The following is a 26,632-nucleotide window of genomic DNA, read 5'->3' as shown; positions in this document are numbered from 1 at the left end:
TCTACTCGCATAAGAAGGTTTATTTAAATGAAACCCTAGAAAGATAACCTTAGTTGGTGAAAATTGATTTCAAATCCAAGTCAAATCAAACAGTGGCGCATGACGATTATATAAGACGTGTATTTCGTTGTGTTTTTTATTTCAACAATTAAAATGGATATTTTAAACTTGGAGCTTAAAAAACGGACGTTTCCTTCAGCTTCTGTATTATCGTATTATCTGGCAATATTTAAAATATTATTTTTTTATCATTCCATATTAGGACTGGAGAACAAGTAACGTAATTTATAATTTCCTACTTCTGCTTGGGCAGATCCCCACGTATTCCATATGTCTAAAATTGGAGCATACGGCTCCAACGTCTGTTCAACGCCCCTCCATCTCTCAGTTATTTGGTATTGTTCTGGTAATCCCATGTGCTTTCCCTGAAATTATTGTTCCAATATTACGAATGTCGAAAATTCCATCGAAAAATTGATGCTTACTCTGTTTTCCTCGTCTCTTAGCAGCACCTGGATGACATCGTGACAAGTGGTTTCCTCAGTAATCCCCGATACCCATCTCTGGTCTCCTCTCACCCATATGGGAATTTCTTCTCCGCCATTGATGCTGCTATCGAATTCTGTGTTGCTTTGTGTTCTGGTCTTGCTCGAATCACTCAGCCACATAATTGCTGAAAAGAAATTGTTTTGCATAAGAACTCTTATAACAAAAGAACTCTTTGTTATGGTTTTCATATTATAGTACCATAGTTCCCAAACCATTTTTAATTCTCATTTGACCTTAAATCCCCCTCAGTTACTTTAAATTATCAATATATATGTCGCAGGCAGAAATCCCGGTATTGAACTGAGGTGCCTTTTACTTGATGAAAATCCATTTATCAAAATAAATAAGAACTAAAAGTTCAGATTTTCACGGGCCGGGTTTGACTGGAATCTGTTTGAAAAATGGAAGAAAAACTCACTATTAATCCAAGAAATTGGGTTTTTAAGTAGTTATCTGCAGTTTTAAAGTGGATTTCAGTCCGATAATTTATGAAAATGCCGGTTTTGACTATCTGACTAGTCCTACGTTAGAATTCGGCACAACAAGAGGCGAAAAAGCAGATTCTGACTGGGATCTTATCGAAATCGGCGACTATTTGACTCAGAAAGGGGGTTTTACGTCGAAATCTAATGGTTTATTAAGGTTTTCGTTACTATAATGCCCGAAGACGCCGATTTTGACTAGTATTTGAAAGATATTGACATGAATATGTAACTGTTTGGATCAAAAGATGATAGTTTAAGAAAAATCAAAATAAATATGAACTAAAAGTTCAGATTTTCACGAAATTATATATTATGACATGACAATTGTTTCGACAACACCGTGTCTTTATTACATTTGATAAAGACACGGTGTTGTCGAAACAATTGTCATGTCATAATATATAATTTCGTGAAAATCTGAACTTTTAGTTCTTATTTATTTTGATAAATGGATTTTCATCAAGTAAAAGGCACCTCAGTTCGATAGTTTAAGATGATATCTGCAGTTTTGATGCGGTTTTAGGTAGGAGGAACCGATTTTGACTGGAATCTGTTTGAAAAATGGAAGAAAATCCTACTATCAATCCAAGAAAGTGGGTTTTTAAGTAGTTATCTGCAGCTTTAAAGTGGATTTCAGTCTGAAAAGTTATGAAAATGCTGGTTTTGACTATAATCTGCTCGAAATTAAGAGCGAAAATCAATTATTAGTCCCAAAAAGAGGGATTTTAGGTTCATATCTGCTTGGCTAAGGTAGATTTGGGTACAATAAGACTCGAAAAAGCAGATTCTGACTGGGATCTTATCGAAATTGGCAACTATTTGACTCAGAAATTGGGTTTTACGTCGAAATTTGATGGTTTATTAAGGTTTTCGTTACTATAAAACACGATGTCGCCGATTTTGACTAGTATTTGAAAGATATTGACATGAACATGTAACTGTATGATCAAAAGATGATAGTTTAAGCTGATATCTGCAGTTTTGATGCGGTTTTAGGTACGACATGTGTCGGAGGAGCCGATTGTGAGTGGAAACTGTTTGAATAAAGGAAGAAAAACTTACCATGAAAATCTGAAATTTTAGTTCTTATTTATTTTGAGAAATCCAGGTATTTATTTAAAAAAAAAAGCTAAATATTATTATTATTATTAAATATTATCTTATTATTCAGAAGTGTAAGTACACTCTGTCGGTAATTTAGAAGATTTTACATAATTCTATGGATATTCTCATCAATATTTCTATGAGCCACTAAAAAACGATATTGCTTTTCTTAACTATGTACTTCAATTTTCGATGCCTGATGTGGGAACATCTACCAAAGGCCGGAAACACGTACGTGGCGAGGCACTCTTCAATCATTTATATCCTTTCGATTTTATAATAATACTCAGTCAAGCGTGTTCATCCTCCAAATTAGCCTGTGTATTATAAAAAATGAAGAGGTTGCGATTATTTTACGAGCCTATAAGGTAGACGAAATGAAGAACAGCATATTTGTGTTTGAAATTTTTACACTGAATCTAAATCCGAATGAATATAAGTTCAACAGATTTAATTCGTTGGAGGTATAGATTTATTGTCCGTTACTGGACGAATAGTAAATTTTTTTACTATTTATAGTTTTTTTTTTAATTATGCGTTGAAAAGTGACAATTTCAGCTTCCGTATTTGGTTAACGTTTCAGACATACCCAAAACCACTTTTAGTCTCCTATAAAAGTTATGTAAATGATTAGTACAATTAGATTTACAATTAGCAATTTAAAATAAATGAAACAATTGGGCAAGATAATGGTCCCAAAATTGAGGTTTTCCTTTGAGTGTTAACATAAAAAAAATCATTTCCCATTAGTTGTGAAAATAGCAAATATCTTTTCGAAAATAATGTACAACCATCAAATTAGATACCCGAAAAGCTCACATCCGCTTTAATTTATAATAAAATGTCAAACAATTTTGATTTTGACAAAATCAACCAACCAGCTATCGCCAATATGTTTACCGAAAGTTTCGTTTCTTAAATTGCTAACGTCTAGGAACTTTAGAAAAAGTCGTATTACTGACTAGGGCAAAAATTTGTTGTAATTGAAAAAACCACATGTGCATTTTCTGTTCCATATAATTCGCACGTTTTAATCATTGAACCTCGCATATCTATCGTTACTGTTACGAATTTATCGGGCATTCAGAAACAATTAGTAGAAATGGCAGTTTAAAATACATGACACCTGTGAGGCAAAATAATTCAATTTAGGTAGCAATCGTAATACTAATAAATATGTCAGGCATGAAAAATATTAGCCAATCTTTTACATATACCGTTTAATTGATTTAATTGATTACGGACAATTTTATGCATATAATCCATTAATCCGGCAATAAAAATTGCCTCCACAAAATGTTTCAGATCAAGAAATAATTGATAATTTGTCACGACTTGCTAATGAACGGTGACACTATTATGCAACGCACCACAATTTATTAACTAATATAGGCACTGATGAATTCAAATTGAATTGAGCTGAAGACATGATAAGAAAATCTTGCTGGAAGTTAGGTTTCGGTAATTATATTCTATATAATTTATTGTAAGACAATTTCAGCAGATTATTACGAATCATCTCTGTCTCTTATTGTTTTATTTAATCATCAATGACAATCAATATCAATGACTACAAAAATTTTTTGGTGATCAAATTTATATACATACTAAAATTTGATATTCATCAGCTCGATATTTTACGTATATTTCAGGCATTTTTGAAGATGGAGATTCATTGTTTGTGCCATTTAGATTATTCACAAAGACATTCAGTGGATATGAAAGTCACTCACGTCAAACGGATATGAAATAAATTTCTATTGCTCATATCTATTGCCTAATCATTGAATCCTGCGTGGGTGCATAGTTAAAGATCCGATAGGTAAGGAGTAAAGAAATGGGAATTTGAGGTATCACAATTTCTTATACTATAACAGTTTAATTGTTTGAGATTTAATATAAGAGTGACCAAAGTAGTTGAATTGTGAAAAGTAACCTACACGAAATGGCGATCGCGTAGATTTTTAAAAGAATAGATCAAATTATCAGTAACCCTGGAAACGTTAATGTTTTTGACTTTGATTATGTGCTTGAAAAATGTACATGTTTAGACTAAACACTTTTTGTGCAGATTTAGACGAAAGCACAATGTGGAGGGTTGCACTTTTATAGATATGGCGATTCGCTATTAGTAGTTCCTCATAATTGACATTCCGTTTTACCGGCAGCAAAGTAATATTTATGAGAACAAAAAAAAGATACCCAGAAGGACAACCACATTTAATTAGTGCTGGCTGTTCATCCGCTGTTGTAATTATTTATATTTATATGGTAGAAATCACAAATCAAGTTCGCATCTCGCGTACGTTTTATTGAATATTTTACTGTTATAAATTATTTATAAAAACCATAAACTTTTTATTCTATGTTTAGGTTCTTGTTTGATCAAGGTAGGATCGCGATATACGCGTAAAATAAAACCGTTCTGCGAACAAAATATTGAATTAACATTCGGTTTGTTGTTCAAATGTTAACAGTTTGCGTTTAATAAAATCCGGGAAGAATAACATCTGGGTTGTAGATTACTTAACAACGCTGGAGGCTTTCGAAAAATTCGACAAGTTGCGGTTTGGTCAAATGGATACTAGAGAAATAAAGCAATGCAACTGAATGTGCCCATATCTGTATCGACTTTGAGCATCGATATTGTGACGTATAAGATACTCGTATGCATATTTTGAAAGATCAGCAATTTGTCGTTGACATTTGCTGGCGATTGAAGGAGACCACTCGGGGGACAATATAAAAGCTACAGCTACAAATACTTCAGTTCAATTTTTTATACTCTCAGTTGGCCTAATATTGCCTAATTTAGTTAGATATATTTTTAAAGACCAATTAAGGTATTTAGACCCATATTTCGTATCAATACTCACAACGTACTATCAATATCTTATTTGGGATCAGGTCTTAGTAATACATAATATATGTCGGATAAAATGTAATGTTTTGCCATTTATAAAATGTGAAATGCTAACATCTATTAGTCCAAATTATTAAAATTGATGACATTGATCATTATTCTGCAATCGTGCTACGCATCCGGTTGTTGGGTACTAACCAAAAGCCTTGAATTGAACTTCAACCACCATGTCGTTTTAATGTATGAAATCAGCAACCTGGTTAGTTAGCAATGTTTCTGAACTGCGACGAAAACAATACCCTACGTATGGGTCTATGGGGTGGGTAATTAAAAAAAAATGCTATTTCTGAAGGAGCTTTACTTGTATATATTGAGTACATTTTTCATTATTGTAACGAAAAAAGAGTTATCGATGAGAGTTTCCTTTCGCTAATCATTCTGTTGGCTTCTTCAGAGCTTGACTGAAACTGGTTCGCAATTTACTCTGTACCTGCTTTTATATTGTTTGAGGGGGCGGAGCTAAAGGGGCACTAAACACCATCTCGGATGACTGATTCCCATAATGGTGACTTTGCTTATAAATTTCTATAGATTCTCAGATTTTTTGTTTTTAGAAGAATTGATTACAAGGAATAATTTTAGTTTTATCGAATAAAATTTGATGTCCGGTTTCGATAAAACTAAAATTCTTGTCATATTCGTTGGTTGTCAAATTTAATGTCAAATATTATGGTTGCGTTCAGAAATTTAATTTGTGACAAAACTTAATATTTATCAATCTATAAAACAAAATAATCTGAACTGAAGTTAGCTAAAATTAACTTTCGCGAAGCCGACCAAATTGAAAATCAGTATTACATTTTTTAACTATACAATTTGGCCGCATTCGCGATATTATCACTTTTTGAGTTTAAGTTGAGTTGAGTTTCGGAACGCGACATTAGATCCTCCAATGAGCACGCACTATATTCCGGGATATCATCCGTTCGCTTGTTGTTTCGCTTGTTGTTGTTCGCTATATATATATATATATATATATATATATATATATATATATATATATATATATATATATATATATATATATCTATATATATCTATATATATATATATATATATATATATATATATATATATATATATATATATATATATATATATATATATATATATATATATATATATATATATATATATATATATATATATATATATATATATATATCTATATATATCTATATATATATATATATATATATATATATATATATATCTATATATATCTATATATATATATATATATATATATATATATATATATATATATATATATATATATATATATATATATATATATATATATATATATATATATATATATATATATATATATATATATATATTCTCACGTATTGATTCACGGATGGAAAAATGTGATGACACTATATTCCGGGATATCATCCGTTCGCTCGTTGAACTCCGACTGGAATCCTGCATCCGACTGGAATCCTGCAAATCTTGCATCCGACTGGAATCCTGCAGACGTTTCGCCAAAATCTCACTTGGCATCTTCAATGCTCGCGCTCCGAAAACACTTCGAACACTGGGAGGTTATCGGCGGTGCGTGCGGTATTTATACTCTGCGCCGGAGATGGTAACGGTGCTGCTCCCCCCACGCACAATACGTAGGGTATTGTTTTCGTCGCAGTTCAGAAACATTGCTAACTAACCAGGTTGCTGATTTCATACATTAAAACGACATGGTGGTTGAAGTTCAATTCAAGGCTTTTGGTTAGTACCCAACAACCGGATGCGTAGCACGATTGCAGAATAATGATCAATGTCATCAATTTTAATAATTTGGACTAATAGATGTTAGCATTTCACATTTTATAAATGGCAAAACATTACATTTTATCCGACATATATTATGTATTACTAAGACCTGATCCCAAATAAGATATTGATAGTACGTTGTGAGTATTGATACGAAATATGGGTCTAAATACCTTAATTGGTCTTTAAAAATATATCTAACTAAATTAGGCAATATTAGGCCAACTGAGAGTATAAAAAATTGAACTGAAGTATTTGTAGCTGTAGCTTTTATATTGTCCCCCGAGTGGTCTCCTTCAATCGCCAGCAAATGTCAACGACAAATTGCTGATCTTTCAAAATATGCATACGAGTATCTTATACGTCACAATATCGATGCTCAAAGTCGATACAGATATGGGCACATTCAGTTGCATTGCTTTATTTCTCTAGTATCCATTTGACCAAACCGTAACTTGTCGAATTTTTCGAAAGCCTCCAGCGTTGTTAAGTAATCTACAACCCAGATGTTATTCTTCTCGGATTTTATTAAACGCAAACTGTTAACATTTGAACAACAAACCGAATGTTAATTCAATATTTTGTTCGCAGAACGGTTTTATTTTACGCGTATATCGCGATCCTACCTTGACCAAACAAGAACCTAAACATAGAATAAAAAGTTTATGGTTTTTATAAATAATTTATAACAGTAAAATATTCTATAAAACGTACGCGAGATGCAAACTTGATTTGTGATTTCTACCATATAAATATAAATAATTACAATATATATATATATATATATATATATATATATATATATATATATATATATATATATATATATATATATATATATATATATATATATATATATATATATATATATATATATATATATATATATATATATATATATATATATAGATTACTTTTAATATCCCAATAATATTAAATCCTTGCAGTACTTGGCCTCTTTCCTTCCCCTCTCTTATCTTCTCTTATCTCTCTTTTAGAAGCTAACTAATTAAAAAATAAGTTTAAATTGAAGCCTGGACACTATCTAGGTGTTCTGCATGGTTACCCTTCCAAGGCCTATGGTTAATCACAATTTTAATCATTTTGATTTCTTTATTGAATAATATGTAATGTTGTTGATTGTAACAGATTACAATACTATTAAGTATATTATGCACCAAGTGTGGTAAACGACTCACGAGTTTATTTGACACGAGCGGAGCCAGTGTTTAATAAAAGGGGGACCTAAAAAGTTAATCAAACGTGTTGCATACTATACATTTTCTACGACACGAAACTATCTCCGAAAACACCCGATTGCTCTCAAACCCGTGCGAAAATATCCCGGAAATTTCCGAAGTGACTCGCAACCGTGAGAAACGAAACTGACATGGTAAAATGACAGTTTCTGCACTCTAGGTTGGTGTATAATTCGGTATTTTACAGAAGGGAGTACAAAAAAGTAATATTACTATAATTGTTAACTGCTTGAACAATTTCATTGCGTACATTTTTATTTTCCTTTTTTGTAAAGTTAAGCTAAAGCATTTCAAAATATCAGTCCATTTATTTCGTTACTATGGAAACCAATTCGAAGGCGACTTCAAACAATCCCGAAAGTAACAAAATAGTATCAAAGCGTTGCGTACTCTGCTCTTTCTACGACTATAAGTTCTTGGCTCCATATGTGCAAAACGACACGAATACATTCACTGACATGACCGTCAAAATTCAAACCGTGCCGTAATATCCCCGAAAACATCCGATTGCGTACATTTTTATTTTCCTCTAACTGTCTTTTTTAAAGTAAAGCTAAAGCATTTTACAATATCAGTCTATTTATTTCGTTACTATGGAAACCAATTCAAAGGCGACTTGAAACAATCTCGAAAGTAACAAAATCGTATATTATGCAACAAGTTTATCATATCATACTTTCTCTACGACTATTAGTTTTTGGGTACATTTTTGCAACATAACACGAATACACTGTTTGACAAACGTCAAAATTCAAGTCGATAACATCCGATCGCTCCCAAACGCGCTAGTAACATTCCGTGGAATATCTGTAAAATTACACCTTCACGTAGACTCGGATTTTCTGGCCTAACATTAGGTCGGAAAATGTCGCTTTCGGGACGGTTTTAAAAAAAATATTTGACGATAAGGTTCATGAAATAAGGAAGGACTTGATATCTTTAAAATCAACCTAAATGGAGCGGGATAATACGAGTAATATCAACATCACGAAAATGAAATTAGCTACACCACGACGATAACAAACACGTTTACGGACGCGATAATAAATTTGTTTAGCATAAATTAACTCTAGGCAACTATTGTATTATTGAACGCGCGGCAATTGCCACCAATAGAAAAGAAAAAAAATAAAAGCTGACTGCTCCCTCGAAACCCATATCTCAAAACGAAACTTTAACGGAACTTTAAACTGTTACACAAATTATATCGTAGTTGGCGGCTAAAACGATTACAAAGAATGCTCAATCCCTGACAGATGGATTTATTGCTTTCAACCCGGAGGTTCCTCTCCTTTTTATCTGCAGTTTCGATCATCAGACGCGTGCCGTTTCGATGGGTCTCCGATTTATAGCGGTCGTTACGCAGGTAATGCAACATGCCTTTGTTTTTTTGCGAGACCCCGCTCTACAGAAAGACCTAACAAAATATTCACAAATGCAAATCATTAGACATTTAATTTGACTAATTTGGCAACACACTGTGGTTTCTGCATATGGGCGATGGAGTGCAAAAGTTTTTTAAAACATATACAGGGTTTCTCAAGAAAAGTAACCGTGATCAGTTTCAAGGAAAATAGTTGGTCTGTATTTTTTTTAAGTTGTCATCAAATCCCCACTTACCGTTCAAAAATAAAAAGCGGGTTTTCGAATTCAACTATCGCTGAAGTTTGGGTATTTGGTTTCTTATATTTGGTGCTCTAAGAGTTGCAAATAATGATTTTCAGTTAACTTTTGATATATAAATATCGTACCCAAAATATGATATCGCACCATACATTAATTGATTGGTATTGGTATTAAGGGGGCGCCCTCGCGGGCGTCCAAGCACTTAGGCCACCAGATGGGCCCGTTATGCCCCCAGGCCGCTCTAGAGGGCGTCCAGAATGCCGCCCCTCCTATAGAAGGTCAGCAACTCCTTTAACCCAATACCGTGCACTGAGTCCGGATCGATAAGGGCCGTTCCGAAGACTTGCCCATGTCAAGGCAGGGCACTCGGGGAGCAGATGATACGGGCTCTCCTCCCCTTCTATGCACCACCTACACTCCGGGTCGTCTCTAATGCCTAGCAAGCAAAGATGCCTCCTAAACCTGCAATGTCCTGTGTAGGCCCCTGTTAGTGCTCTACACTCCTTTCTGGTCAGTCTAAGCAGCTCCCTGGTCCGAGGAAGGGCGGGCCCATCCATCATAAGCCTCGCCTGCCTCATTCCCGGAGCAACTCTCCAGCCCCCCGCGGCCCGGTCTTTCGCCCAGGCTTCGAGAGCTCCCCGCCTCACACACGGGGCGATCCCCAAGCGGGGCTCTGGCCCTATATGCCTATGCGAGGAGCCCTCTCTGGCTAAAGCGTCCGCTGCCTCATTGCCTCGGATACCGGTGTGACCCGGGACCCAGACCAACATGTCTAGGATTATTGAAAGACCAATATCGCGTGTTTTGTATATTACAACTAGTGATTCAAAATTTCCGGAAAAATTGGTTGCCGGAAAAAAAAACGGTTTTTTTCCCGGAAAATTTGGAAGAAAACGGAAAATTTGGGAAAAATTGAATTTTTGTTGCAAACGAAATCCAAAAGTATTTTAATATCCAGGGAGGTTTACGTGTTAAATATATATATATATATATATATATATATATATATATATATATATATATATATATATATATATATATATATATATATATATATATATATATATATATATATATATTCTCACGTATTGATTCACGGATGGAAAAATGTGATGACACTATATTCCGGGATATCATCCGTTCGCTCGTTGAACTCCGACTGGAATCCTGCATCCGACTGGAATCCTGCAAATCTTGCATCCGACTGGAATCCTGCAGACGTTTCGCCAAAATCTCACTTGGCATCTTCAATGCTCGCGCTCCGAAAACACTTCGAACACTGGGAGGTTATCGGCGGTGCGTGCGGTATTTATACTCTGCGCCGGAGATGGTAACGGTGCTGCTCCCCCCACGCACAATACGTAGGGTATTGTTTTCGTCGCAGTTCAGAAACATTGCTAACTAACCAGGTTGCTGATTTCATACATTAAAACGACATGGTGGTTGAAGTTCAATTCAAGGCTTTTGGTTAGTACCCAACAACCGGATGCGTAGCACGATTGCAGAATAATGATCAATGTCATCAATTTTAATAATTTGGACTAATAGATGTTAGCATTTCACATTTTATAAATGGCAAAACATTACATTTTATCCGACATATATTATGTATTACTAAGACCTGATCCCAAATAAGATATTGATAGTACGTTGTGAGTATTGATACGAAATATGGGTCTAAATACCTTAATTGGTCTTTAAAAATATATCTAACTAAATTAGGCAATATTAGGCCAACTGAGAGTATAAAAAATTGAACTGAAGTATTTGTAGCTGTAGCTTTTATATTGTCCCCCGAGTGGTCTCCTTCAATCGCCAGCAAATGTCAACGACAAATTGCTGATCTTTCAAAATATGCATACGAGTATCTTATACGTCACAATATCGATGCTCAAAGTCGATACAGATATGGGCACATTCAGTTGCATTGCTTTATTTCTCTAGTATCCATTTGACCAAACCGTAACTTGTCGAATTTTTCGAAAGCCTCCAGCGTTGTTAAGTAATCTACAACCCAGATGTTATTCTTCTCGGATTTTATTAAACGCAAACTGTTAACATTTGAACAACAAACCGAATGTTAATTCAATATTTTGTTCGCAGAACGGTTTTATTTTACGCGTATATCGCGATCCTACCTTGACCAAACAAGAACCTAAACATAGAATAAAAAGTTTATGGTTTTTATAAATAATTTATAACAGTAAAATATTCTATAAAACGTACGCGAGATGCAAACTTGATTTGTGATTTCTACCATATAAATATAAATAATTACAATATATATATATATATATATATATATATATATATATATATATATATATATATATATATATATATATATATATATATATATATATATATATATATATATATATATATATATATATATATATATATATATATATATATATATATATATATATATATATATATATATATATATATATATATAGATTACTTTTAATATCCCAATAATATTAAATCCTTGCAGTAATTGGCCTCTTTCCTTCCCCTCTCTTATCTTCTCTTATCTCTCTTTTAGAAGCTAACTAATTAAAAAATAAGTTTAAATTGAAGCCTGGACACTATCTAGGTGTTCTGCATGGTTACCCTTCCAAGGCCTATGGTTAATCACAATTTTAATCATTTTGATTTCTTTATTGAATAATATGTAATGTTGTTGATTGTAACAGATTACAATACTATTAAGTATATTATGCACCAAGTGTGGTAAACGACTCACGAGTTTATTTGACACGAGCGGAGCCAGTGTTTAATAAAAGGGGGACCTAAAAAGTTAATCAAACGTGTTGCATACTATACATTTTCTACGACACGAAACTATCTCCGAAAACACCCGATTGCTCTCAAACCCGTGCGAAAATATCCCGGAAATTTCCGAAGTGACTCGCAACCGTGAGAAACGAAACTGACATGGTAAAATGACAGTTTCTGCACTCTAGGTTGGTGTATAATTCGGTATTTTACAGAAGGGAGTACAAAAAAGTAATATTACTATAATTGTTAACTGCTTGAACAATTTCATTGCGTACATTTTTATTTTCCTTTTTTGTAAAGTTAAGCTAAAGCATTTCAAAATATCAGTCCATTTATTTCGTTACTATGGAAACCAATTCGAAGGCGACTTCAAACAATCCCGAAAGTAACAAAATAGTATCAAAGCGTTGCGTACTCTGCTCTTTCTACGACTATAAGTTCTTGGCTCCATATGTGCAAAACGACACGAATACATTCACTGACATGACCGTCAAAATTCAAACCGTGCCGTAATATCCCCGAAAACATCCGATTGCGTACATTTTTATTTTCCTCTAACTGTCTTTTTTAAAGTAAAGCTAAAGCATTTTACAATATCAGTCTATTTATTTCGTTACTATGGAAACCAATTCAAAGGCGACTTGAAACAATCTCGAAAGTAACAAAATCGTATATTATGCAACAAGTTTATCATATCATACTTTCTCTACGACTATTAGTTTTTGGGTACATTTTTGCAACATAACACGAATACACTGTTTGACAAACGTCAAAATTCAAGTCGATAACATCCGATCGCTCCCAAACGCGCTAGTAACATTCCGTGGAATATCTGTAAAATTACACCTTCACGTAGAGTCGGATTTTCTGGCCTAACATTAGGTCGGAAAATGTCGCTTTCGGGACGGTTTTAAAAAAAATATTTGACGATAAGGTTAGACATTAGACATTTAATTTGACTAATTTGGCAACACACTGTGGTTTCTGCATATGGGCGATGGAGTGCAAAAGTTTTTTAAAACATATACAGGGTTTCTCACGAAAAGTAACCGTGATCGGTTTCAAGGAAAATAGTTGGTCTGTATTTTTTTTAAGTTGTCATCAAATCCCCACTTACCGTTCAAAAATAAAAAGCGGGTTTTCGAATTCAACTATCGCTGAAGTTTGGGTATTTGGTTTCTTATATTTGGTGCTCTAAGAGTTGCAAATAATGATTTTCAGTTAACTTTTGATATATAAATATCGTACCCAAAATATGATATCGCACCATACATTAATTGATTGGTATTGGTATTAAGGGGGCGCCCTCGCGGGCGTCCAAGCACTTAGGCCACCAGATGGGCCCGTTATGCCCCCAGGCCGCTCTAGAGGGCGTCCAGAATGCCGCCCCTCCTATAGAAGGTCAGCAACTCCTTTAACCCAATACCGTGCACTGAGTCCGGATCGATAAGGGCCGTTCCGAAGACTTGCCCATGTCAAGGCAGGGCACTCGGGGAGCAGATGATACGGGCTCTCCTCCCCTTCTATGCACCACCTACACTCCGGGTCGTCTCTAATGCCTAGCAAGCAAAGATGCCTCCTAAACCTGCAATGTCCTGTGTAGGCCCCTGTTAGTGCTCTACACTCCTTTCTGGTCAGTCTAAGCAGCTCCCTGGTCCGAGGAAGGGCGGGCCCATCCATCATAAGCCTCGCCTGCCTCATTCCCGGAGCAACTCTCCAGCCCCCCGCGGCCCGGTCTTTCGCCCAGGCTTCGAGAGCTCCCCGCCTCACACACGGGGCGATCCCCAAGCGGGGCTCTGGCCCTATATGCCTATGCGAGGAGCCCTCTCTGGCTAAAGCGTCCGCTGCCTCATTGCCTCGGATACCGGTGTGACCCGGGACCCAGACCAACATGTCTAGGATTATTGAAAGACCAATATCGCGTGTTTTGTATATTACAACTAGTGATTCAAAATTTCCGGAAAAATTGGTTGTCGGAAAAAAAAACGGTTTTTTTCCCGGAAAATTTGGAAGAAAACGGAAAATTTGGGAAAAATTGAATTTTTGTTGCAAACGAAATCCAAAAGTATTTTAATATCCAGGGAGGTTTACGTGTTAAATATTATTCAATTATTTTCAAACATATTTAAAAAAATAAGTGCAGTGTAAGAACACTGACAACTTGTTTACCGGTAAATCCCCTATACATTTCCGCGAAACAAATCTGATTGGATAAATCTCTATTATCAGAAGTGCCTTTTGTTTTTAAGTTGATAGAACAATTATATGGAATTCCCGCAAATACTGATGGCCTGTCTTGCCTGACTAGAGAAAACCTATTAAAATGTATAAAAGAGCCCTTCGAATTTTGTTGTAAACCTATTCATTTTGCAGCAAATCTTCTTGATTCCCGTTTTAAAGGAAGCAAATAAATGAAGACCAAGTTATATTTGCAATTAATTTTATTTCGCAAATGTCTCAATTATTACGTTTAAATACAGTAGAAGTAATGGAAAATTTAGCCCACTTCAGAACTGAAACAGGATTTTTTAGTAGGAATTCTCTATGGGAATCTGCGAGCAGTACCCATCCAGTTATATGGTGGCAGGGGTTGTGTACCTCGCAGCCACGTATGCCAATTGCTTCCAGAATTTTAAATGGACCTCTATCGTTGGCTTCGTCAGAAAGAAACTGGTCTTTGCATGGTGTAATTCATACATAAAAAAAGAAATAAACTGACAGAAGATAAGGTACAAAAATTTGTTGCAATTCAGTCTACCTGAAATTTAGAAGAAAATGACAAATTTGCCTACGATTCTAGGCCAGTTCCGCTTTTGTAGCGGGCCGAAATGAATATTTAATTAATTGGGAATATCCATCAGAACCAGATTCTTTCTCTTTCTTTAAGTGTACTGGCTTTGCAGAAATGACGTTTTTTTACTTGCATTTTGTTTGCGTTGTCAGTTCTTCTTCTTTTTTTCTGTATACATTTTTTTTTGTTTATTATGTATTCTAGAGTTTATGTTTTGTTAACAAAAGAGTTCTTATTTTATTTTTTTTATTATTTTGAAATAAAGTAGGCATCTTAATTTTTTTTTTTTATTGAAGCAACTTATACTAACCAATATACGTTTATATCATAATATATTGACTCGTTTAGCTGTCTGTCATTTAATTTAAAAAAAGTCAAATTTTCCGTTTTTTTTTCCAATTTTTCCGAGGTTTGGGGAAAAAAACGTGTTTTTTTCCAAATTTTCCGGTTTTTTTCCGAACCGTTAAATCACTAATTACAATCCTTTTTGGTAGTGAACGAACTTTAATCAGTCCATAAAATGCTTTTCAAAAAATCATCATTGTCATTATATCTATGTAAAAAATCCAAACAACACTGCATCTTCCTTTGACATTGCTCTGCACTTAGTTTTTGAGTTTTACGAAATCTGAATGCATTATATTCATATTATTTCAAAACTGAGTAGAATCCTCGAGAAATATCTGTCCTTTTATATATTCTAGTAATAGAGGCAACTGGATGTGCTTCATAGAATCCTAATTAGTTGGCCTTATTTTCTTCATTTTTTTAGCATTTTTTACCGTTTTCCGAAAATTTCTATGCCAGTCGAAATGAAGAGTTCTTAGCATAAGGCTGTACGAATAAAATGATGCACCTCGTTGCTTGTGTCTAACGTTTTGGCCAAAAACAAAACTACCATATTTACCGGATATGGGCCTCTGCGATTTTTTCCTATTCTCAAAACTCCGGAAACCTATAAAAGGAAGGAAGTTTGGAACAATTGAGGAGATAAAGAAAAAATCGCTGAAACAACTCAAGGTTGTACCAGAAAGTGCTTTCAGGATTGGCACAAGTGTATTATACCTGGGGGGAATTACTTTAAAGGGGGCAGCATTAATTTTTACTCATTTATTAAATACTCGCTCCGCTACGCCACTCTCGTGCCAAATAAACTTGTGACTTAAACGGCATTTACAACACTGGTTGCAAATTTGAGTTGGGATTTATTTATTAATGTTTATAGTAGTAATGTAAATCTGACGAAGATGAATTTTTAAACTTTTTTTATATTTGGATATGAAATTAGTAAGTCTGAACGTATTTGTTTACATTATTTAGTGACAATTTTCAAGGCGATAAATAGAGTTAGAACTTTCAGAAAAACTTATTTTTTTCATTTAGTCACTCACCTAGTGAATTTTCATTTGCACCTTATCTGTTTATTTATTTACCTGAATGTTAATTAAATAAGCAACATAATACGTTATAAAAGGTATATTAGTATTAGTATATAATACTGCAAAATGGTGGTCCATAAAAAAATATGATGCAAGCTTATATATTAGAAAATTGATAGCGTTTTGTTTTATACATCACTTGGAAAAAAACCTGGCTACTAACTCTACAATTTGTTTTTTTTTTGTTTACCTTGATATACGTAGCCCGCCCAATTACAAAAGTCACCTTACTTTTTAAACACACCTCGTACATAATCCGCAAACTATCGATAAGTAGAAGGTGATATTTCTAGTGCAGTTCTAGTTTATGACAACATTTTTGTGCTGATAGTCAGGTTAAAGACATAATTGATATTCCAGTCACTGGACGTTTTTGCGGATAACATTTATCAGGCGTTGGGATTTGTTGTAATAGTTACTAATTGAAAAAACTTGCAATTGCCGATAAAATTGATTAAGCAAACCTACGCATCTTAATTAATTCGGAGATCTCGTTTAAGTGCCATCAAGAGTGTTACAATTCGCATGTACACGCTGTCCAATTTTTCATATTTTGGTAAGTGTATTAGCACTTAGGATATTCGACTGGAAAATCAAAAACAGCCTTAGATAATTACATAAATGAAAAATATACCAGATGTTCCGTTTAAAATGTCAACCATGCTTTGTACCACTAAAATTAGAGGGGCATCTAGAACAGTTTCATCACATTTTCTAATTTTCTCAGCATTTACAAATTTCTAGCCCTTCTCCTGGTCGCTAAGGACTGACTTTCCCGTGCCGTTATGCAGACTGCTTGTATAATTTCTGGGCTATCTTACGTTTTTCGAGTTTTCAATTTATTCCCGAGAGAAATGACTCCTAGAGTTTGTGACATAACATTGCCCAATATTTTGTTACATTGTTTTAGGTAAACCGTACTATTGCGTCAAATTAGTGGCTATCGGGTTTAATTAGAGCACAACAGTTTTCAAAATCGCTGAAAGGCGTGGAAAAATAAAAGCAGAACATTGCTATATTTTTTTATTATTTGTTCGAACGAATTACGTCCATAAAAATGTTTAATTTAAGGAGATGTCCGATGGATTATTTATTTAAAGTTTTGAATATTTGGTTAGGCTTTCCACAATGTAAATTTTGCAAAATTGACACCTATAGACATTTCAAAAAGAGCTGAAAATTTTATATTAATTCCACTACCTAGATGAATTGGTAGTTTTCGCTAACGACCGTAAGTAATATGATTTCTCAATTCGCTGACCATTTGTTGTGATACCAGTCATGTTGCATTGACAATCGCATTTACGATTTGCAGCCACACTCTGCGTAAACTGTGCGCGTGTTTTATCGTCACGATTATTGTATAAATATGGAAGTTTTTCTGACCTACATTTATTTTATTAAACACCATTATAATAAATATTTAATCGGGCAATCAATTTTCCGCTAATTGATCGGATATCTAATATGTAAGGCGCAATAGGCGTTTATTTTTGCGTTTCTCAACGAAATATATATTATTAATATCCAATAGAACCAAATTCAGTAACAGTATCGATCCAATAACATTTTCTACAATTGATAATCTGCTAATAAGCACTTGCAAAATATAAGTTTTGAGTCTAAGTTGGAATATATTTTGTTAGATATTTTTAATAATTGTATAGTAAGTGCGATTGTTACAACAAAAATTATACGGTGTGTCCGAGAATGGAATGCACAAGAGAGAAACAACGTATTCAATATATTATTTAATGAAATTAACCAGAAATCAACAAATATATACGTCTGGGCGCTGCACTCTTGCAATTTCATGTAATTTTCTTTGTCGAAATTACATGAATAAAATATATTATTATTGTTATTAATATAACTACGATTTTATAAAAGTTGCTTATAGGTGCATTTGCAGTTGCTATTAAGGGCAAATTAGCAACATTTTCTTAAATTGATATTAGCACTTACATAAAAAGAAAATCGAAACAGAAAAAAGAAAATATAAATGTTCAATCTAAATCCAAATCTGAGTGAATATTTTGGAGCACACAACAAATAATATATAAACTTAAATAAGGCATAAATTGTTTTTTTCTACTCCCGTCTGTCAAATACCTAATTACGCACCGATCTAGCGTGCGGGAAGGGTCGCTTTATCACGTCAGTTTCGTTTCCCACGAATCCGAGCCACACAAAAATTATTTGATATATCAAAAATGACGAAGTTTTTTTTATTCAGTTTTGAAATATTCGAATTTTTAACGGTGCATTTAGACTTTATTGACAATTTAATTTTTTAGAAAATTACAAAGTAGCTATTTTCATGTCATTAAAAAAGGGACACCGGAAATAAAATGCCGACCAAGCCTAACCTTTAGTTATTTGATATTTTACGGAAGACGTTATAATCGTCTACACTAACCGCCTGAGACTGACTTGTCGACTAGCATGTTAACTGTCTCTAAATTGCGTCCGACAACCACATTAAAAAAACTAGCAGCTAACGTTATTTAACGATATACAACATAATTATTTGTTTATCTTGCAACTAATTAGCAATTTCTCACGTTAGTCATTCTGTTATTGGGTTATTATTCTGACGCCGCAGTGGCGCTAAAACTTTTTATTCCATTGTATGACTATCCGAGACAGTTGCCTAATTAATAATTGGTATCCCGTAATTTCATCACATTTTGTAAAACATTAAACTGCTCAGCTGCTCTAATATTATACCTACTAACGAACTGCCTGCCATTTGCTTTAGCCAAAAGTAATGGTACACATGGCAAAAGCGTTAGGCAGATAAAGGATCCGGCTTCAATTTTTGCACAAATGTTGAAACACTGACAGCCAAACTTTCTATTGGAAACACTTATTTTAAGATGTTTCCTTACGCTCTAGATAAAGTAGCAACAGAAATTTTCAATCAAATAATTAAAAAAAAAAAAAAATCCAATAACGCAAAGCACCAGCCTCATCAAGCTCAAAAACTGAAGTCCAGAAATATTTGTTAGAAAATGATATTTATTTTGAATTTAGTTAAAAAACACTATGTATGCGATAATTTGACTGAACAGGCTCGACATAAATCTTACTCTACATCTTCGCATGTTTAACCCCATAGAGCATTTGTGGAACCCCGTAAAATCAAAAATCACAGCAGAAAATGTAATTGATAACATACCAATTGAGAGCTGGAAAAATTCAGTACAGCACATTATAAAAATTGAAAAACAACGTAAATCCTATTATAATTAATCTCAATGACGACTCTGATAGTCAACCTTTAGATATCTAGAATAAAAATGTAATTATGTAATTCGTAGCTATGAATTTATTGTATATATTTAATGTCTTTGTTTTTTCTTAGTGGAATTTATTAAGATTATACCCACCCAAATAAAAAAAAATGTTATTAGCAAAACCCTTGAGAGTCCGTCCGAAATGTTCCGCCCTATACTACCTACCGGACCTGAGTTAGTTATTGCCATCGGGATGTAACTTCCATAATCACGGACAAAAGCCAGCACGATGCACATTGAGACAGACAGAGAGGTGAGGTGTGTTGCCTAAATATGAATGGTTGCTATGGAAACCACATAAGGTGGGAGAAAATAACTTCCGATAGGTGAAAAATGTGGAATGGAATTATAATATAACAATAATAAGTTTGTAACAGTGGCATACCACTGTTACAAAGTGGAAGAGGCACGGAATATGCGAAAGGATGATTATTAAGAATCATTTTTAAGATATTTCACTTTTAATGGCTACTGGTGGCTACATACAGGAACGCATTATTTCAAAATATTTAATAAATACTTTCCAAGAGTGGTAATTGATATACCACCAAAACACAAAATTACGGTTACACTGGACATAGACTTTCAGTAATGCATATGCATCAAATTTTATCGTTCTTTATCGATACAAATACAGGGGATGCAATATATAAAAAAATAAAACGTGTGGTGTTTGACATACTACTATACTGTAGAGAGTACCTTAGGGCCATTTAATGTATGAAAGCGTGTTAATTATTTTGTTTTTAGTTTTTTGTTTTTAATAAGGGCCTGTTTTTATTACAAAATAAGACCGACATTTCCCCTTCCCATCGAATACTACATGTTAAGTGGGAGTAGCAAAATTATGTAATGCGTACGATATTTATGAAGAAGCTGTGTTCACTTGCTGCGTTAACATGGAGTCTGCTTAATTAAAATAGACTAAAATTATGAATGGACCTCGGGGAAAGAAGTAAAATTAATAACTTGTTTAACAGCCTTATTAAACGCGCCATAACTCAGATACCTAAGTAATTAACGTTGCCGACGTGCAACAAAGAAAACAAAATTCCTCTGCGCAGCTAATTAATCATTTCGCCGAGCAGCGCAAGGAAATTGCACCGAAACCATCTTTCACGGGTAATGCTGGATTTTAAATAAATGCGAACTATTTATCGGGAAAAGTATCCGGCCTAGATGGTTTTTTATAAGTCCGTTCGCCGAAATGGCATTTTTTCTCTTTGTTTATTGTATTACTTCCGCCATCGAGCTGCATATCCATCATTACTAACTAGATGATGGCGGTTCGGATTCTGCTTGCTTTATTTACGTAAATGATTTAACGATCAGTTCCTATACACAGCCGTAGATACTTGCAAGGTTATAGAACGCGATTATTTTGTGGCTATAAAAGTTATTTTTTTAATTCTCCTATTATAGCCAATTGCGATACTGAACAACTAATGTAATTAAGAAAGAAATTACTTCTCAAAATGAACGAGTCAAGTAGCAAATGGAAAACAGAGATCAGAGTCCATTTTATTGAACGTATAAATGAAGTATGCGAGTCATATTGAAAATAGAACGCCAAATATTATTATTTTACAACATTCCATGTGACACGGTAAATACGAGGACCGAGACAAAGAAAAAAACCAATAATGGTTCAATTCCCTTATCGTTCTACTTTTTAAACCATTGGAGCTGAAATTTTGAGAGTATGATTTGCAAAATATTATTTTATTTTTTACAGCCGTTACATTTTTGGAAACAGGATTAGTCGTCGAAATTAAATTACTTGAAGTTTAAACTTTGATACGCTGGAAAAATATTCCTCAACATGTACATTTTTCAAGAAGTAGTAGAACCGAGAGGAGTTTCTGACCAAAAATTGCTTAGTTAAGGAACTATTTTTGAAAGGAGGGGCAATATTTTAGTATGGATATCTCCTATCCTTATTTTTGGGTAGCCTACGCTACGCGGATTTGTATTTTGAAAAAGCCGCTTAGCTGCTTCTTGTTCTTGGGGAAAGCATCGGTTTTCTATCGTGCTCCTGCGGACCACTACGAAACTTTCGCGAAATTAATATTATTTTATTATGCTTTCACTTTGTATGAAGTGCCTTTCATGGCCGCCGAAATTCAAAATCATGGCAAATTTTGGTAAATATGAAACTTTATACCAGTAATAGCGATTTACAATAATATTTTTATTTAAATATCTCGCGCACCCTGTATAATTGACAAGAACTGTAAAAATAGAAAATTGTAGCTCTCAACACAGTTTACTTCGCTGCTTAAACCAAATTATCTTGTTTTTCATTTACAGCTAATAGTTTACCCACAAAAATGGAAATTTTCAGGCTTTTTTAGATTTTTTGCCCAAAAACGACACACCCTGTATATAATTTGAAAAATATTTGAAGTAGAGGTAATAGCCCTGAATCTCCTACATTTCATATAATTTTTTAAATATAGCAAATGGTTTTCGAGAAAATAATTCTTTTCTGGAATTATGCAGTACGCCGGGATATTAAATGACGTCATCGGGTCTAGATTGAGTGGGAGAAATAGTTATTTTCATATAGATTCTTTGAAATATCTCTAGCATCATATGTGATAGACGAAAGCCGTAAACCCAAAAATCGTAGCTCTTTATGTGGCCTATAATACTATTTAAACCATTAATAACGAAAAGAACGATTTTCAGGGTCTTTTAGATTTTGTCTATATTTGAAAAATCCTGCATATAATGCAAAAATGCCTGAAATAAAGGTTATAGTACCGGACCTCCCGCTTCTTTTGGTTTATGAATTTTGCCGATCTGGTTAATAGTTTTTAGAAAAATATTTCTTTTATGGGGCACAAAATATACCAACAAAATTTTTTCAAAAATTTGTAAAAAACACTTCGTGATATTTCGCGCAGTTTCAACAGATTAAATGCAAGTGTGAACTTCTACCTCTCTAAATTTGAAGTCGCTAGTTTCAAATTTAAGGCACTTTCTACATTTCTTGATATAGCATGGAATAAACTGAATACGCTGTATAATAGCTGAAAACCCCTTAAGTGTAAAAGTTTTAGCTATCCATACGTGCTTTAAGACCATGTAAAAGAAACTGAAAAGTGAAGCACAAGCCTTCTGGTTATCGTCAATTATCATTTTAAGTGGACCCCACAGTTTTCAGTTTTTTTGAGAATACTGGGCACACCCTGTATATTTTTGAAAATTATTAAGAATAAGGATTTATAGCACCCGATCTTATCTATCTGTCGGTTAAAGAAATTTTTCCATTGCATAAACCGTTTTTGAGAAATGGCTTTTTCTTTGGACTCTTGTAAACGCGATTTTTAATTTTTTTAAAATACTTCCCGACCCCCCAGCCCCCCAGGTTCAATAGGTTCCGTCACGGGGGAAATATAAGCAATTAATATATCATCCGGGGGATGTTCAGATTTCTATTTGAAAATATGATAAGTGCTGTAAGTAATTTTACAAGCTTACGAATAATAAACGATTACACTATCATACCAATATGCAATCAGACGGGATATTGCTATAACATCTCCAAGTTACATTATTCATTATTATTCAGCATTATAAACACGCAAAATGATTTCGAATTGAACAATAAAATTGCAACATTTTGCTTTTCACACACTGATTTGGAGTTCACATATAAAATTATTAAAAGTAGATCGACAGTAGAGTTTTGAGGAATCCCAACTAACCAAAATCGAGAAAAAAAAACATAATCACACCAGTCGAAGACCTGGCTGAGATCACATCGTTCACTATGTTCAACTCTGGAATTTACCTTTTGGAGCATAAGCTTTCTGTAAAATATGGAACGCCGCATAGGCCTTCAAAACACCCGTGAATTCTTAGGCTCTTTCATTTGAGTTCGATTAAGTTACTAATGAATCTGCTAAACTTCCGTTTAATCCATCCAGATTGACGTCTTGTGGCGCAACAGTTGAAGTTGAATAGAAAGAGATCAATGTTGATGCCTATGGTGAATGTGCCTGTTCAATCGAGCTAGAAAAACTGCCAACAAGATTCCTTATCAGGATCAAGGAATTTCTTTTGACGCTAGAGCAGAGAAACTGAGGTATGGTCTATTCATAGATATAAGAAAATGACCAATTGCTTTTGAATGGGATTATCCAAGGGTAGTCATTTACATACAATGCAACAAGATTATTACCTAAAGTTTCGGAATTTAAATTCAGGTAAAATTGTGGTCCGTAATAGAAAATAATTTTATACCTACCTGTGTTTAATATTCTGTGGTTTGGTATACTACTTAGTTTAAGTTTATTAGTAATCATTCTTATTTCGTGTGTAATACAGCGTGTGTTGAATCGTGTGCGTATTATGCAAAATATGTGCGAGTCTAGTGTATCTTAGGAGATGCTCCCGCCCATATGTAGAAAACACTATTCTATTGAGACTAAGGAAGTTACAAACAATGTTTATTTGACTTTCATTGAACGTGGTGCCAGCAAGCATCTTTAGAAGAAACGGCCACATTGACGAAAATTCCAACGTCAACTGTATGGAAAATTGTGAATAATCCCATTTCAGCGAGGAAAAAAAAAGAAACGATGCTGACATTTTCTCGAGTGTAGATGAAAGTGATCAAGATATAATACGGCGTAAAATTTACCAGTTATACAAGGAACAAAGCGTGCCTACATTAGATATCTTAATTAGGAGGCTTGAAAAAGATGAAACCGGTGTTAAATGTGGCAGAACTACCTGGGTTTTAGATTTAAAAAAATTGACAAAAGGCAAGTTTTAATGGAATCTTTTAGGAAATGGCGACCGGAATATCTAGAAAAAATTAGGATTTCCAGAGAACAACAAACGTCAATTATTTACTTGGATGAAACCTGGTTCAACACTTATGATACCCCGGAAAAGGGTTGGGTTGACTCAACTGATAAGTGTAAAACAAACGCGCCATCAAAAAGAGGTAAAAGAATAACAATTTTGCATGCTGACTCTAATGGACTCTCTGTCTGCGAAAAATATGAAAGATTCTTCTATGGATTACCATGAAGACACCACCGCGGATTTATATGAAAGTTGGTTTAAAAACAAACTAGTTCCAAACATTCCCCTAATAGCCTAATTGTAATGGACAATGCAAGTTATCACAGAAGACAGTTGACTAAAACCCCTTCCTCGTGTGATACAAAAGCAACCATCCAAAACTACCTGTTTAATAACGACATTTATTTTCACGAAGATTATACTTAAAAGCAATTAATTGAGGTTCTACAAAGCTTGAACCTACAAAAGGAATACGTCTGTGATAATTATGCAAAAAATCTAGGGCATACAGTTTTAAGGCTTCCACCTTACCACTGTATATTTATTCCCATTAAACATGTTTGGCACCAACTGAAATCTGGCATTCATCGTAACAATGTTATTCCCCGTGTTAACTCCGATGTTCTCAAACTAATACAAACCGAAAGTTTTTAACATCCCTCCACAAAGTTGGGCAAATTTCGTTAAACATATAGGAAAAGCAGAACAATCGTATATCCATATTGCAAATAATATAGAATAAATAATAATTAGAACAGGCGATGATAGCGATAGTGATACTGATATATTATATGAATAATTTGAAGTAATTTAAGTAGGTAATAAAAATAATTTGTAATTTCATTTTAGATTTAAACATAGATACATACATAAATAAATAAATATTGTTTAGTATCTTTCCTAACAAAACCCCAAATAATTAAATTCTAAGCAAAGTACGGACCTGTTCGGCCATATTTCATTCTGACAGCTTGCTTGCTTGCTTGCTTTCCTTAATTCGTAACAGTTAGTCACTTTATTATGTCTATGAATAGACTTTATCCAGCTCCCTTTTTAAGTAGGACCAAATTTCTCATTTGTTGAGTGTTGTTCCTATATTCTGCTCTAAAGCACATAAATGTGAACTGATCTAGCATGCGCAAAGTGGCACTTTAAGACGTGCGCTTTGTTAGTCACGGTCGCGAGCCACTTTATATGTTCCGGTACTGAAGTCACGAGTTTGTGAGCTATCGGATGTTTTCGGAAGATTTTAGCAGCCACTAACGGTATTCTGACTTGTCAGTTATGAAGATCAATTCATATTCTCATTTATTAAACAGTTCCTTCGGTCATGGCATATCAAAGTCGTGACTAAAGTGGCGGTTATCAATCTTGTTGTAAAATGTAGTATTCCATTGCATGACAATATTGGAACATTAATCGCATACACGCAGAAACGAGAATATCACTGGAAAAGTAGGTAATTATTGAGAATTTCAACCTCACCTATAAGACGCGTTTTATTAAAATAAACTACCACTCCTGTTTACCATCGTCGGTAGAAAATTTCTCTTGTATGATTGTCAGTAATCACCGACTAATTACTTGAACATCTAAAGATCGTTTTTGTCCATCGCGTGACCAATTCGCTTATCTCTGCTGGCCTTGCCTGAAACCGCGGCCCGCTAAGGATTAAAAGGAACATTGTTACACTGGTGAAGTCTGGCGTTGGCCAACAAGAAAATGAGTTCCCGAACTGTATATTATGCCTCGAGGCAATTAATTTTCGGGCATTGC

At 34.1% G+C, this 26,632-nt stretch overlaps 1 protein-coding gene across 2 annotated transcripts in view; it reads right to left on the bottom strand.

The window, feature by feature from the left end:
- The window catches only part of LOC132704267 (ras association domain-containing protein 10-like), an 84,578-nt gene that overhangs the window by 1,208 nt on the left and 56,738 nt on the right, over positions 1-26,632 (bottom strand). For both annotated transcript variants that reach the window (XM_060674136.1, XM_060674135.1), the window contains 2 exons: positions 486-673; positions 300-425 (listed from right to left, as the gene is read on the bottom strand). In XM_060674136.1, the coding sequence (XP_060530119.1) occupies positions 300-425; positions 486-668 (309 nt within the window). In that variant the 5' untranslated portion in view covers positions 669-673. The remainder of the gene's footprint in view (positions 1-299; positions 426-485; positions 674-26,632) is intronic.

Source organism: Cylas formicarius, unplaced genomic scaffold, assembly GCF_029955315.1.
Source record: "Cylas formicarius isolate icCylForm1 unplaced genomic scaffold, icCylForm1.1 PGA_scaffold_7__23_contigs__length_41026272, whole genome shotgun sequence".
In the NCBI taxonomy this organism is placed as follows: Eukaryota; Metazoa; Arthropoda; class Insecta; order Coleoptera; family Brentidae; genus Cylas; species Cylas formicarius.
Note: the sequence above shows the minus strand (reverse complement) of the source record. Positions and strands in the feature narration are given on the sequence as shown.